We start from the raw sequence: 15,083 nt of genomic DNA on the forward strand, positions 1-15,083 counted from the left end.
ACCTTAGAGCAGCGTCATCCTCTTTTGCACGCCTGTGCAAATTATGTCTTCCTTTCTCTTTGCTTTTCATTTCATTTTTTCTACCCTTGTTTTTCTTCTTCCTCATTTTAACCACATAAACCTCTTATAAACCACAGTCCTCTGCTAAGAGTTACGAACCAGTGGTGGTGCTCACTTTTAATCCCAGTGCTCAGGGAGGCAGAGATAGGTGGATCTCTGTGAGTTTGAGGCCACTTTTGTCTACAAAGTGAGTTCCAGGGTTTCTGTGTATAGCCCTAGTAGTCCTGGAATTCACTCTATAGACCAGGCTAGCCTAGAACTCAGAGATCCACCCGCCTCTGCCTCCAAGTGCTGGGCTTAAAGGCATGTGCCATCACATTCAGCCAAGCCTTTTGTATACTTTTTATATTTAGCCCAGGCTATCCTGGAACTTACTATATATTCCAGGCTAGCCTCAAAAGTTCAATGATCCTTGTATCCTTGTGCCTCAACCTCATGAGTGCTAGATTACAAGCTTGTGCCTTTACACCTGGCTCTAAAAGGGACTAGGAGCAAAAGCCCTGTGAGGTCCAAACCATGACCTTATGTGGTCACCTAAAATGTTCTTATTGTGTCTAAATTGAGATATACTATTAAGTGTAAAAAGTTAAAGACTTAATACAAGAATATAAATTATCTCAGTAACAATCATCTTATATTGATTGTATGTTTAAAACTGTTTATTTGTTGAATGTGTGCAGATGCATGCCTTGTATGTACCACTTGTTTGACTGGTGCCTGGGGAAGTCAACAGAGGGTGCAGATCCTCTGGAACTGGAGTTACAACTGGTTGTGGGTCCTATGGAAGAGCAGCTGGTGCTCTTGGTCACTGGTCCACCTCTTCAGTCCCTTATCTGCTTATTTTTTGAGCCAGATCTCGCTGTTACCCAGACTGAGCTCAAGTGACCTTCCTGTCTCAATTTCCCAAAAACCAGTACCTTGTCCAGCTCTAAAACACTTTTAATATACTGAGCTACATCTGGAAAGAGGTTCAGAGATTAGGAGCATCTACTACTCTTGTAGCAGACTGGCGTTGGGTTCTCAGCACTCAGGTCTGACAGCTCTTTAACTTCCTTAGGTTCAAGCTTCAGGGGATTCCATGCCCTGTGTAGGCACCTGCACTCAAGTGTACATACCTACACAGACACATACATGCAATGAGAAGAGGGGAGGGGAGGCTCAAAGAATTGCTCTGGAGAAAGGCTCAGCAATTAAGAGCACTGGTTGCTCTTCTGGAGGACCTGGTTTAAATTCATAGCACCCACATGGCAGCTCACAACTGTCTGCAACTCCGGTTCCAGCGGATCCAACACACTCACATGAAGGCAACACACACACACACACACACACACACACAGATACACACACATGCCAGGTGTGGTGGTGCACACCTTTAATCTCTGCACTAGGGAGGCAGAGGCAGGTGGATCATTGCGTTCTAGGCCAGGCTGGTCTACAGAGTGAGTTCCAGAACAATCAGGACTACATTAAAAATCCCTGTCTCAAAAAAAACCCTCAAAACAAACAAAAAATTCCCTGAAAATTGTATGTGCTGAGCTAAATAAAACGTATTTGAATCAATTTCACCCGCCTTCTTTTACTTTTTAAAAACGTAAAAATGTGTTCCTCTTGGATGGCTGCCCTCTTTGAAACAGTAGCTGCCAAGCATTGTTGGCTTCCACACTGATGTACAGAATTTTGTGTAATAGAAGGCAGAATACTTGCGAGTCAACTTTGCAGACAACTCGCAGAGTTTAAGTGGCCCCTCAAGGTCAGCTCGCTAGCTTGCAGGCTTCCTACCAGAAACCCACGCCAATCGGTTGCAGATCTCTCTAAACCACTCCGAAGGCAGAAGCAGGCTTTGGCGCAAACAGGCTTCAGCACGCCCCTTCCAAATAAACCGGGCCTTCGCCCACCTTATTGTCTCCCCTCCAGCCACTCCCTCTGCAGGGCAAACATTCTCTTCCTCCCATCCGAGGCCTTCCAACTCCCTGAACCTCTTTCGTTTTCCAAACCCCAACACAAGGCCTCAGAGAGGGAGGCTGGAATCCAGACCCAGTTTAGCTTTCTCCTTTCCTCTGGGACTAGGCGGCCAGAGGAGGACTTTGCACTTAGAGCCCTGTGCCTGGCAGATCCCGGGGTGAGGGGGTGAGGTGGGGGAAATGATACAGGGAGCTCGGTCCCCTGTCCCCCCCAGTTCTTGCCTGCCTCACCCCTCCACCTCCCGAATGCCAGAAGAGAGCCCGATACCCCATCTCGGAGCCCCCGGGCTGTTGCTATTTCTACGTGAAGGAATTAAGCCGGTTCAAATTAGAAGGTGATATTTCATCTCTAATTGGCACGTTCAAAAGGCTCCTATCGCACTCGGCGGCCCCGGGACTGTGTAATTAAACAAGGTGATCTGAGTCACTCCGGCCCGGGCTAGGTCCTCACAGCGAGCACCCGGGTCGCCGCCCGGCCCGCGGGCCAACGTGGTCATCCCCGGGCCCACAGTGTCCTCCGCCCACTGGTCAAGCAGGCCTGGGCCTCAGGTGTTCTGGGCAGCGGACGCCCAACCCCGGCGCCAGAGATAAGATCCCAACGAAACACCACCCTGCCTCCGCCAGCCGGAAGCTCCGGCCGGGGATTGGCCCCGAGTGGGCCGCTAGTGCTCGGTCTCCCAAGCCCAGCAAGCGGAGAGGGGCTCGGATCCGCACCGTCCCCTGGCCCTGGCAGACTGTCAGTCACCCCCGGAGCCCGTTGGCATCCCGGCCTCCCGGAGAAGGAAGGGTGGAGGCAGGCCTCTCCTCTGCTCCAGGCAGGAATGAGTTAACGTCTGCACCGCCTGGGAACCACGCAGAGGCCCGGGCTCCTGCGTGTCTGGCCCGCCTAGGCCGGAGCTGGAGAAGCAGCTGGAAAGCCGGGCCGCCCCCTGGCGGGCCTGCGGAGGACAGGCCAGGGAAGGTGCCGGAAGTGCCTGGCGGTGCTGCCAGGAATGGTCTTCCTTGTGCAGGCACAAGGCCTCACCTGCACCTAACCCTACTCCGTCCTCCTTCTTCAAGCTTCTTCCTGATTTTCCAGTCTTCACGGGGGTGGTTTTTCTGTCTCCTATATAGGAGATTTGTACTGATCCCCTTCCAAAATGCCACTTCGGTCGGTGGAGTTTTGACCTCAGAACTTTATTTCTTTGGACCAGAAATGGCCGAGATGGCATCGAGCTAAAGACACGGGTTCATCTGCAGAGACCTCGTCTCCCTTCTCCCCAATCATACTCAAATGAGAAAGTTCAGGTCTCAGAGGTGAGGTAGGCAGGATGGGTGTTCCTCCCAATCTAAAATGTGTCCTGTCCATACTCAATTCTCTTTGTAATGAAGGGAACTGATTATGTCACCTCTGCCCCCCCCCCCCACGCTCAACAAGTGTGTCCTTCCCCAAGCAAGGCCCCCAGGGAAAAACTTTCTGGGGTCTCCCGCTCTAACAGGGTAGCTTTGGAAGCTAGACTTTGTCTGCGCTGTTCTTTACCCCAAGGCGGCTTGGCCAGCTCATACTTGTAGAGCACAAGTCCCCTTTCCTTCTTCATTGAAAGGACCCATCTCTTTCCTAAACATGTCTGTTTACCATATGGAAAAGAGGGTGTGTGGGATGAGCGCACGGGGCGAAAGGAAGGGATAATATTTGGGAAATGACACCTTTTGTTCAATTTTGCTGTGAACTGAAAAGTGTTCTTTAAAAAGTCTATTAAAAACTGGGTGTGGTGGCCCGTGCTTCTAATCCTAGTACTTGGGAGGTTCAGGCAGGGGAATGTACAACCAGCTTGGGCTACATGAGCCACCCTGCCAACAAACAAACACACAAAACATCTGTTAAATTTTTTATGTGTGCTGGGCGGTGGTGGCTCATGCCTTTAAACCCAGTACTTGGGAGGCAGAGGCAGGTGGATATCCGAGTTTGAGGCCAACGTGGTCTACAGAGCTAGTTCCAGGATAGCCAGGGCTACATCAAGAGACCCTGTTTCAAAAGCAAAATAAATTATATGTGTATAATGATTTTGAAAAGAGAAAAATATTTGTCTTACAACAGCAAATGCAAAATTGTCTTTGCTTTCTATAATTCAAGGTGACAATAACTATATGCTGGAGGCATACTGTTTTGCTTTTTTGCGGGAGTTAAAGACAGGGTTTCTCTGTGTAGCCCTAGCTACACACTTTGAACTCACTTTGCAGACCAGGCTGGCCTTGAACTCACAGAGGTTCACCTCTCTCTGCCTCCTGAGTGCTGAGGTTAAAGGCATGCACCACCACTGCCCGGGTATGAAAGTAGAATGTTTAAGTGGAAGGTATGTACCCACCTAAGGTCCTATTTTGTTAACACATGGAATGGACACCAAGTGATCATTATAAAAATATTTAAGGCTCATTCCTGTGTGTTCATAGCTGCCAGAGTTTAGAAGGCAAGCTCATGGCCTCTCTCTGTGACTCTATGATGTGTTCCTCACCAGCCTGCTTGCCTGTGTGTGTGTGTGAGCATGCATGCGTGTGTGCACGTGTGTGCATACGTGTGCATGCATGTTGTGTGTGTGCGCATACGTGCATGTGAGTGTGTGTGCATGTGTGCGCGTGCCCGTGCATGTGAGTGTGTGTGCATGTGTGCGCGTGCCCGTGCATGTGAGTGTGTGTGCATGTGTGCGCGTGCCCGTGTATGTGTGTGAGTGTGTGTGCGTGTGTGTGCGTCCCTATGCATGCATGTGTGGGTGTGCGTGTACATGTGTGAGTGTGTGTGCACATCCATGTGTGCATGTGCACGCGTGTGTGCGTGAGTATGTGTGCGTGTGTGCTCATGCTTGTGCATGTGTGTGAGTGTGTGCATGTGTGTGTGTCCCTATGCATGCATGCGTGCGCATGTGTGCACGTGTGTGCGTGCGTGCGTGTGTGTGATGCGAGGGATTGAACCCAAGATCCTCACACATGCTAGAAACATACTCTATGACCAAGTTGGCACCTCCATCCCCTGTTTATTATTCTACGCCTTTGTTGTTTGTCTCCTCATGGCAAGCTCAAGTCAGGCGTATACAAAATCCACCACAGCCCTGCCCTCCTAAAGTCCAGGGTCAGAACCCAAGAGGAAGAAAGGCGGTGACTAGGCTCAGGGTTTGGATGTCAAGGACCTTCCTCTAGTCTGAAAACAACACCTGCTAGAGCACCCTTGGCTTCTTAGAGCAATGGCTGACAGGAAAGTGGGTCGTGTGCCAGCCTGAGAACTATCTTGGTCTCTGCAGGAGAAGGCTGGCTCTGCCTAGGACATTAGGAAACATAGGCTACCTCTCAGTAGTTCTGTAGGAACACGCTAGGCACTGAGTGGAAGGAGCCACAGATGCAGGACTGTAACCGGTGAGTGCTGCCTGGGTCCCACTATGAATAGGCCCTCTACTGCTATGTCACGTGTGCCCCAGCTATCCTGTGTCACCTGAGGAAAACACAGACTAGACTGGTTGGGCAGCTTGTTCAAAGGAGTGACACCAGAAAGCCAGCCCAAAGCCTCGGGCATTTTTGTTACAGTTTCTTGTTGTCCAGTTTGAGGTTGATGCAGATTCTTAAAGAAACCACTTTTTATTACTGCCACCTTGCTCTCCTGCCCCCAGCCCTCTTCTCTCTCAACTTAGTCTGAAAACATCCAGTCACAACCTTCCCTTTCCAAAGAGCTAGAGAGCTCCAACCCTGCCTGGAGTGACCCACCTGTCTTTCAAGGTCAAACCACCCTCCCTAGAAATCTACCCCACAACCAGGGGAGGGGGGAGAGAACTAAGCCCCCTGCGCTTCTGGGTCTTGGCCGGGAGCAGATGACCCTTTGAGCCCCACCCCCACTTCCCTCTGGCTCTCACCTGGCTGGTAGACAGAAGGCCGAATGCTGGCGGTGGTTACAACCCGGGGCTTGGGTGCAGGGGCAGTTGGACCCTCACTGTAGCTGGTGTGGGCAGAAGGTGCTGGAGAAGTGGCTGTTGCAGGGCTGTAGGCAGAGGCCTGTGGTCTGGAACCAAGACAGAAGAGTTATAACAGGAACAGCCCATCGGTCTCTGGTACCTAAAGCCATGTCAGGTTTGCTCTCTGATCTCTAGACAGGACTATGACGGAAATACCCATCAGATTGTTTCCAGAGTCTATGAAGAAACCAAAGGGTCTTAGAGGGGCCGAAGCTAGTCCCTCTGGCTAGTGCTGCCACCTTGGGAAAGAGAATGGGAAGGTACCAGCCAGACCCATGGGGAACACTTTGTCCACAAAGGGAAATGTAGCAGTAGGACTATGGACAAGGCAGACGGAGGAGGAGAGAGGGAGCTAGAGATGGTCACAGCTACTCCCCTTTCTGCGACACCCTGGTCACCTGCTCTCCTCATCTTATTTCTTTATGTTGCTGCTGGTGGAAGCAATTACTCTCTCTCTCTCTCTCTCTCTCTCTCTCTCTCTCTCTCTCTGAGTAAAATGTTGTGACAGTGTTCACGGGAAGACGTGAGGAGGCCCAGGCAGTGCCCCAGCAAACCACACTCTACTTCTTAGACAGCACCCACTGCTTCCTCCTGTTGGCTCAGCTGCCGAAATCCTAGAGTAAGCAGCCCATCCCACATGGGGCTCCACAAGGAGACAGTAGGAAAGTGTCCCAGTTCTTTGCCCTCAGGAAATGCTGAACTTGGCCTCTCTCTTGGGGGAGCTGAAGGGTCCAGGAAGTTCCAGAGTCCGGCAGCTTATTTAATCTTGCCTGATGCAGTGTTTCCCGGTCTCATTTGTGTGTGAAACCCTTTTCTTCATTTCAAACTAACGAGCATCTTTCTCTCCTTACATGCTCTATATCCTAAAGGGGACACTTGACCATACCCAGCAAATGGGTCATTGGTGGGGTGCTGGAGAAATGAACCCCTAGAAATATACCCCCAGCTTTTGGCATCCTGCACGTCCTCCATCTCTTCCCTATCGGCCCACTGGACCTGCTGGGCCAAGTGTAGGATAAAGGATTGCCTTCTTGCCTGGGATGTTAGGGATGACCTTGGCATAGCAATCTGTCATCAATAACCTGAATAGATCCAGGGAAGTCTGCATACTGTCTCAGGCAAGGTAAAGTAACCTTCAGAGTCAGCATTCCAGACCTGGGCTATGCATCCTTCCCTTCCCACCCTGCTGTGGCTAGATCCCTGTGCTAAGGGCAGAGGAGTAAGCACATTGGTGGAGAAGAAGACAGTATGCAAAGCTTCTGTGTGACTGGATGAGGCTACAGGTCAGTGGGTCAGAGCCAGACTTTCCTACCACTGTGGGGGGATACTTTTCCAGCATCCTGGACTGGCACAGGGAAAGGAGTCTGAAGACGTCTGATGAAGGTGTATATCCAATGAATGACTCTAGTGCCAGCTCCTTTGGAGCCCATGTGCAAGGAAGGGAGGCATCTGTGTTCACAGTGTGCCCTCTGACCCCTCCTAGTGGAGCCCAATGCCCTGTGGAATACTGCTCTGCTCTCTTGGTAAGGTAATGAAAAGAAAGAATTCACCCTCGTGGGGCGTCCTGAGGCCATCAGCAGTGTGTGGACAGGCCCAGACATGGAAGCCTGGAGTGTGGAGCTGGAGTTTGCCAGTCTGTGAGAGGCAGGGTTCATAGGCTTCAGCACCCAGCACCTCTCCTTCCCTATGCAGGCTGGAAGCCATCCCCACTCTCCACAACAGGAACATCTCTCCTTTCATCAGAGTTCCTGTTCTGTGAAGGAAGTAAGATCTTAGTGAGAGTCTGCAGAGGGAGAGGGGAGGCAGTTTGCTTAAAAGCCTGTCCTAGGAAAATGGTACGGACCACTCTGGCAGCCAGGACCAGGCTCACCCGCAGTGATTGAATTGGGCTGGAGAAAGGCTGGGCTTGGCACCACATGGGATGCTGGGAAGCTGTTTCAAACTGCACCATGACCCTATACACCCTGACCCAAAGGGGCGTGTTTTCCTTGGGAACTGGGAAATCTGGGTCCTGGCTGCAAACAACTGAGCGATTCCTGGAAGCCTGGAAAGACGACTGGGCCAACCAACCCCGTTGCTGTACCAGCTGGCTACTGTGGAGTGACTCACCCAGCCTACCTCTTCCTCCCCACTGCATGCCACCTTCCTTTGGCCTCTGTTTTGGTGTTTTGTAAACAAATCTCCCCAGTAATGGCCTTTAGACCATAGCTGGCGAGGAAACAGGTTCAGAACTTAACTTACTTTCTCAGGGTTTCACATGGTAAAGCTCTGCACGGAGGGGAGGATTTAAATCCCACTGCTAGGGACCTCCGATGTTAGACTGTTTCCACATCAAGAGAAGAGAGGATGAGGAGGCGGGCAGGTTAGTGGCTGAGCTGTCTGACCTGACTATGTCAGCGTTCCCACCTCCAAGGAGCCCTCCTTGATTTCTTCCAGTGGTGAATGGCTGTCACCTCCCTTTTCTGAGTTCTAACAACAAAGACTGTGCACAGTGTTACTTTGCTATGTGTTACTTGTGTTCACATGTGTATGTACATGAGTGTGCGTGTGCGTGTGCGTGTGTGTGTGTGTGACTTTTATCTGTCACTCGAGATGTTTCCGGGAGGGGGAGGTTGCAGAGCAACAACAAAACCCTCTCATAAGCATGGCTGATGTACCCCCAAGAAATGCATCCTGGCTTCGCCTTCACACTCTGTACCAAGCAGTACCAGCCTTGGCTTCCTGGGAAAACATCAGGGACCTAACTATTTGAGCTTAGTTGCCCACCAAGAGACTTAGGGTACGTCCTTTCTTGTCTCCTTTTCCCAACGTTAGGTCTGGCATCTGTGACTCAGTTACCTGGGACTCTCCACAGGGCTTGAGGCAGGACCTGCAGCAGAGGCAGTGGCAGCATGGGCAGCAGCAGTTGTGGCCAGGCTTGGCGAGGCCGCAATGGGAGAGGCAGCAGCGGGCGGCTGGGCAGAAGCAGGCAGCAGCGGGGTAGTGGCCTGGATGGTGCACACTGGAGCATGCTCAATAGGGGTGCTGATGAGGTGGGATCAAAAAGACAACAGGTCACGTGGGCCTCAGGTCTGGTGAGGTCCTCTACGTAGTAGTGTGGAGTGGGAGGGGGAGGATGGAAAGTGCCCTTTGTTCTGTATACGGAGCAGGATCCAGGTATGTGTGAGGGCACGGCCTTCAGGTGCCCAGAAAAAGCTCCTCTCGAATCCCAGGAGGGCATGATCAGACCTCAGGGAGGGGCCTGGCAACATAATCTTGGAGGGATGTTGACCCCTCGGTTTCCAATACTTCCTGATTTTTCTTTCTCAGCAAACTACAACACAGTGGGAAAGCACATTAGGTATCAGCTAGGTCCCGCTGCTATCCAGGGTGCCTTTTCCTTTTCCTTACTGCTTGTACATCCAGTTGGGGGCATAAATTACATCGGGGGAAGGATGCTATAGCCCCCACCTTCCCAAAGAAGATACTTGAGTGTGAAAGTCATAGGCTGTAGAGCCACAAGAACACTGTTTTTAGCCCAGGGCACTGACAGTACATCTGACTAAAGATGGACAGAAGTTATCATGGAAAGCAGACCAAAGTTACCTGGACCAGAAGGGGGTAATGTGATCAAGAACAGCTGAGGGGTAGAGAAATTTGTGCCCCTTTTTATAACATATTCTGAGGAGGAATGGCAAGACCTATGGGGAGGCCACAGGTAGACCCCAGCTCATAGACCCTTATGTCACCAGGTAGTCTGGGTCTGCTGCACGTTCAAGAGTGACGTGAACATATGAGCTGAAAACTCTTTCTCCTGGAAGTAGAGAAGTAGCCACTCTGCCTGGGTGGAGCAATGTGATCAGGAAAGATGGCCATACCCAGCACCAGGCCATGCCAGGACAGGTAGACCAGATGCCCACATGCCTTCACCTGAATACGTGGGTATTTACTGTAAGCCAGACTGTCCCTAGAACTTCTGTAGGAAGATAGATCAGAGTTTGGATCGACAGGATTGGATCTGCTCCCTGAGAATGGGACAGAGAATAAAAATTCATTCATAGGTCTGGGGAGAAGTCTCGATCAGTAAAATGCTCCCCTCTTAAGCATGAGGACTTGAATTCAGATCCCTAGCATCCACCTAAGAAACACAAAAAGCCAGGTGCAGCAGCCTGCAATTCTAGCACCAGGAAAACAAAGACAAGAGAATCTCTGGGGCTTGCCAGTCAGCTAATAAGTGGGAAACCCTGTCTCACAAACTAAAGTAGACGGCAGTCGAGGAAGACACTAGGCACTGACCTCTGGCTTCCAGACACGCGCACAGAAATGTGCATGTGCATCCCTTCCCCAAAAATCACTCACCACAACCCCGATCCTCCTACACAAATCATGAGAAAGCAGAGAGATACACACCCTATCCTTTCCTACCTCCTCACTCCTTTTAAAGTAGTTGGTCACTCACACCTGCATTCAGGTAACTCTCCTGCTTTAGCTTTCCTGATAGTTAGGGTCACCATACCCAGCTCATTCTCAGATCTTTGATTGACATCTCTCTTTGTCACAATAGTGACAGAACAACTGAAACGCCTACAAGTTGCCATAGCGCCCCAGAACCATGTCATTTATTTACTCACGCTCTACTGTTTCCACCATTATGACTTTAATATCAACAGCAGCCCCCTGATGGGGTACAATCAGCCCCATTTGATAAGTGAGTAAATAGAAACAGAATCCATTCTCTCAAGGTTCTGGAACTTAGCCATGAGAACAAAATGACTGAGGGTCAATTTGATTTGAAGCCTTAACCAGTATCCCACAGAGGAAGAAAGAAACCTCTTCTTGTGGTCAGCCAAGTACACTCCATTTCCAATGAAAGGCAGATTCTCACTGAACCCAAGTAACATCTCAGCACTTCTCTCTTCAAGAACTCCACAGTGCCAGGGTTAGCCCATTCTTTCTTTTATCCTTCCAAACTCCCTGAGAGATTAGCCTCATAGGTCTCATCTGGAGGTGAGGAACCTGGGGTTGAGAGACGTTGTCTCTGGTGAAACATCACATAGCTAGGTAGACAAATTTTCCTAGCATTTGGGAGGCTTTGCGAGTCTGTTTCCAGCCTGGGTTACATACAGTGAGTTCCAGGAGAACCTGGGCTATAGCATGAGACCCTGTCTCAAAACAAACAAGCAGAAAACACCACACATCAGTTTCTAGTTTGTTGAGTTTGAAGTATGGTTGGGTCTAATTTCAAGTAAGCTTCCTGGTAATGCTGAGCTGTCGACAGACCACACATGGAGTAGCAAATTGTAGATATCTCTGTCTGTGCCAGATATGAATGCAAGGTAGCCACAAGGTGCTTACCAGAGCATCTCCTAATTGATCTCCATCCAGTAAGAAAGGAAGAAAGTGCAAAACTGAATACAAGGATAGAGCTAGAGAAATAGCAAAGTTGTAGGCTGGCTACCCCATAGTGAAGAGCATATTCCAATGGGTAAGGATCTACGTCCTGCCCAGGACTTTCAGACTTAGTTGTCAGAGAGGGGGGCCTTGGGCAGCGATGTCCTTGCCACCTCTGTGAAGCCACTTGCCCATCCTCTGTGAAACACCTTACCCTTGAAAGTCATGCTGATCACGTGGCTACCTCAGAGAAACTGTAGGCCTTAAACCCTGCTGAGCTGACTGTTTGAGGCCTCCTTACAGGGTGGCCAAGTATGGGAAGGCTCAGGATGACACAGACCGTTGTGCCCCTCCTTGTACCATCCGACATTTCCAGTGGACCACTGGCAACTCAAGACCCTGTTCAGGATGAGAGTGATGGAAATGTCCAGGTTGGACCGTCTGTCCATCTTGTTCCAGTATGCTACCGGGCAATAAGTTTGGAGTTGGATGTAGACCCCAGGAAAACGCACCACTGACCACAGGGCTGAGATCAAGGTCATTATCAGGGATGCATGGGCACAAACATGTATCTGCTACTCTCAGTTCTTGCTGAGAGCATCCTATCTAGGATTGCTCTCTGCAGACAGTCACCAGGGTATAGAGAGGGAAGAAGAGACATCAAAGTCCATCCTGAAGGATCTTTGGTTCTTGTTCCACGTCAGTTTCTGCATGAAGATCCATGAGTCTCCAGAAATTCCAAAAAGCAGGCGCCAGCAAACAAGCATTTTAGAGAACTTACATAACCCCGACTTTAGTCCTAAAGAGAGTGCCCATGAGATCACCCCGGCCTGGCTTACAATTCCACAGTCGCTTCCTGACTTTGTCATACATTCAGATTCCTTTTTTCATTTTCAAGTTTTGGTGTTGGGGATAGAACTCAGGGCCTTATATGTGCGCTAAGCACACACAATACCCCCAAATCCATAATTCAGTTTAGGCAACTAGTTAAAAAAAAACCCAAGCAAACTAAACTCTGATGATCTTGGCTGCCTAAGAGAGAGTGTGGCCAGACAGCAATGTTAGCTGCAGCTCCTCTTCCAGCTCATGTTGTCCTCCGTCTGGGAGGTATCAAGGTGGGGCTGCTCCTTCAGTCCTGCGTGGTGGCCCCCTTGGTGGCCCTGGAGTTCCGCTGACTTCGTGGTTAATGACTAGGGCGTGTCTGGAACAGAGGGGGTTGATACTTGCAGAGGTGTCAGGGTTTGGGGGTTTGTGGTCTCTGGACTCAGGTTGGCATTGTTGGTGATGGTGAGACTACAATGGGTCCTGGTGTGAAAGGGGATTTGGTACGATTAGGATGTCAATACTCCTTGTGTTAGCTAAGACAGTGAAGTATGACAATTCCTGTTCATTGCACGATGAGAGAATGCCATTCAGGTGTTGATCATAATTTTTTTTTATGTTGCCATCCCCCTAGTCGACCTTCTGTCTTTTGTCTTGGTACTATAGCACAGGGGAGTTCAGCTATGTCACTTTGTAACGAGGCCAGGGCCTCCGTCACATCATGGCCTTTGTGAATCTTGCCATCAGCTGCAGTGGGAATAGTGCCCTGTAACCTTTGCCCATTCCACTCTGCCTTCAAAATATGTTCCAAATCTCGTAGCTTGGAACTCTGTATCTGTAGCCAGGAGCCTCACTCACAGACACAGGGTGCTGCTAACTGAGGAGAACCTCTGTTTACTCTGAGGGCCCTTAGCCTGGAGCCTGGAAAAGCTGAGAGGCACCAGGATACTAGGAAGTGAGCAAGAACATTTTTGTGTTTTAGCTAAGGAGCTCCAAGAGATCACTAACAGTCTCAGGACTGGGGACAAGAGATTTAGAGTCCAACAACTTGGAGTGATCTCCTCAGGTCTTTCTCCATTCATAGGATGCCCACTGCCTGGAACCACTACCACCTCTCTATGTCTGGCCACCTCTGACCCTACAACCTCCTCTTGGGCCTTGCAAGTCATCAGTCCAAATATGGGCGAAGGTAGACATCTCTTGTTCTCCCCAGGTGTGTCCTCGGTCACGGTGACCATTGTTTGGACTTGCCCTGGCCCTGGCATCAGGCCATTAGAAGAAGGAAGGGTGGGAGGCTAAGGAAGAACAGGCTAGGAGAGCATCTCAGGGGTGGAGCGGAGTGAACAGCTCCCCTGACTGGCCATCCCAGGTGAGCTCGCCAGAGAGAACGTGTTTTCAGACAGCAGGGGTAGGAACAGGGTTCCGGCCATCCAGCCTCAGAGGATGTAGGGCATCCTGAAGGTTGGTCCACTGTATTTCCTTCATTTTCCAAATGCCATTGTCCTTATGCTCTCAGCCTATGATCCCATGTAGCGAGGAACCAGGGTTGCTTGCTGGGCAGGTAGGTGACTTTGAAACAACAAGCCTGCCGGCAGGGGCTAGAGCTTTTCAGTCAAGGCTGCTCTGATTGTCTTCACTAAGTGCTCCAGTGTAGCATAAGGCCACAGGTGGGGCCAAGAGCAAGACCAAGCTGGAGGCTTCCCCCTACGCTCTGTCACCAGGACTCTGTTAGGTCCTCCCATCTCCATCTCCAGGGTTTTCCTGTAAACTGTCCCATTGTCTAAGTGTGCCCACTGGAGTACGTCTCAGACCACCCAGACAATGCTGAACAGGAGTAAGGATGGCCTAGGGGAAGGGCTTTTGCCATATTTCCTGATGGTGAGGCGCCACCTGTCAGTCATAGCTGAGTGTGGAAGAAACAGCTACAGGCCTGGAGTAGTCCCCATCCACATTCCCCAGGGACAACCCAGTGTGGATCCTTCACCTGCTGCAGCGAGCAGAGCTGCCCTGGGCCTTCCCTGCTGGGTACTATCCCTGACTCTCGGTTGCCCATACCTATCCTCTCTGACCTTGGCACTGTCCTTGAAGGCCCTCCCAAGATGGGGTACAGGGCACACACACAGGCACAGCATGATTGGGGCTTGGTTTGTTCATTTCAAATCCTCTTTATTTCAACACGAGCATGCTTATATGTACACGAGAAAGGTCTAGGAAGCCAGCACACAGGTACAGAGAAGAGGGTGCCCACCCAGGACCCTGATCTGCAGGCAACGTGTTTCAGGTGAGTATTAAGGCCAGGTGCTAAGGGGCATGGGCAAATGACCAGCGGTCACTATATTTCCATCGTTTGGCAGTGTTAGGCCAGCAAACCCTGCCATGTCCCCTCTGGACTACAGCTAAGGGTTTGCATAAGGTGTGTTCAGAGGCTCTGCTTGTGGGAGCTGGGGAGGCCACACTGGGCTGGGACTTGGAGAGGTAGGAAGGAGGTGCTGAGTGCATGGCACTGGGCCCCCGCTGTCAACTCTGGGACGGGCAGAGAGGAGAAGAGCTAGTGTTGGCTACCAGAGGTACCCTTGGCACAGTCTTTCAATATCAAGCATCACCACGGGGTTCACATGCCAGATCTGTGTGGGAGAGGGGTGGGGGCCCAGCCTGCCATGGCTCAGGGGAATCCAGGCAGCCCTTTAACTCTTAACATTAAGGATTTGGGCTGAAAGACCATGGTGCCAGTTGCGCAATTTGGCAAAACGTGGGCTGTTACGTTCCGTTTCAAACCTTTCCCTGTGGCACAGAGACAGAGAGAGGGGGAGACAGAAACAGAGACAGAAACAGAAAAAGAAAGAGAGGGAGAAAGAGAGGGGTTAGGGGACATGTCCACTACTTCCCTGCCTGAAGC

The 15,083-nt window shown here is 50.7% G+C and overlaps 1 protein-coding gene across 10 annotated transcripts in view; it reads right to left on the reverse strand.

The window, feature by feature from the left end:
* Positions 1–15,083, reverse strand: part of Ldb3 (LIM domain binding 3) — a 58,260-nt gene that overhangs the window by 16,500 nt on the left and 26,677 nt on the right. For 4 of the 10 annotated variants that reach the window (XM_087906264.1, XM_087906263.1, XM_087906262.1 and 1 more), the window contains 2 exons: positions 8,834–9,019; positions 5,897–6,042 (listed from right to left, as the gene is read on the reverse strand). In XM_087906264.1, coding sequence (XP_087762390.1) covers positions 5,897–6,042; positions 8,834–9,019 — 332 coding nt within the window. Of the gene's footprint in view, positions 1–5,896; positions 6,043–8,833; positions 9,020–14,332; positions 14,969–15,083 lie in introns of those variants that run through there. The other 6 variants (XM_087906267.1, XM_087906266.1, XM_087906265.1 and 3 more) reach the window with 2 other exon arrangements.

Source organism: Myodes glareolus, chromosome 5 (assembly GCF_982192425.1).
Source record: "Myodes glareolus chromosome 5, mMyoGla1.1, whole genome shotgun sequence".
Lineage (NCBI taxonomy): Eukaryota > Metazoa > Chordata > Mammalia > Rodentia > Cricetidae > Myodes > Myodes glareolus.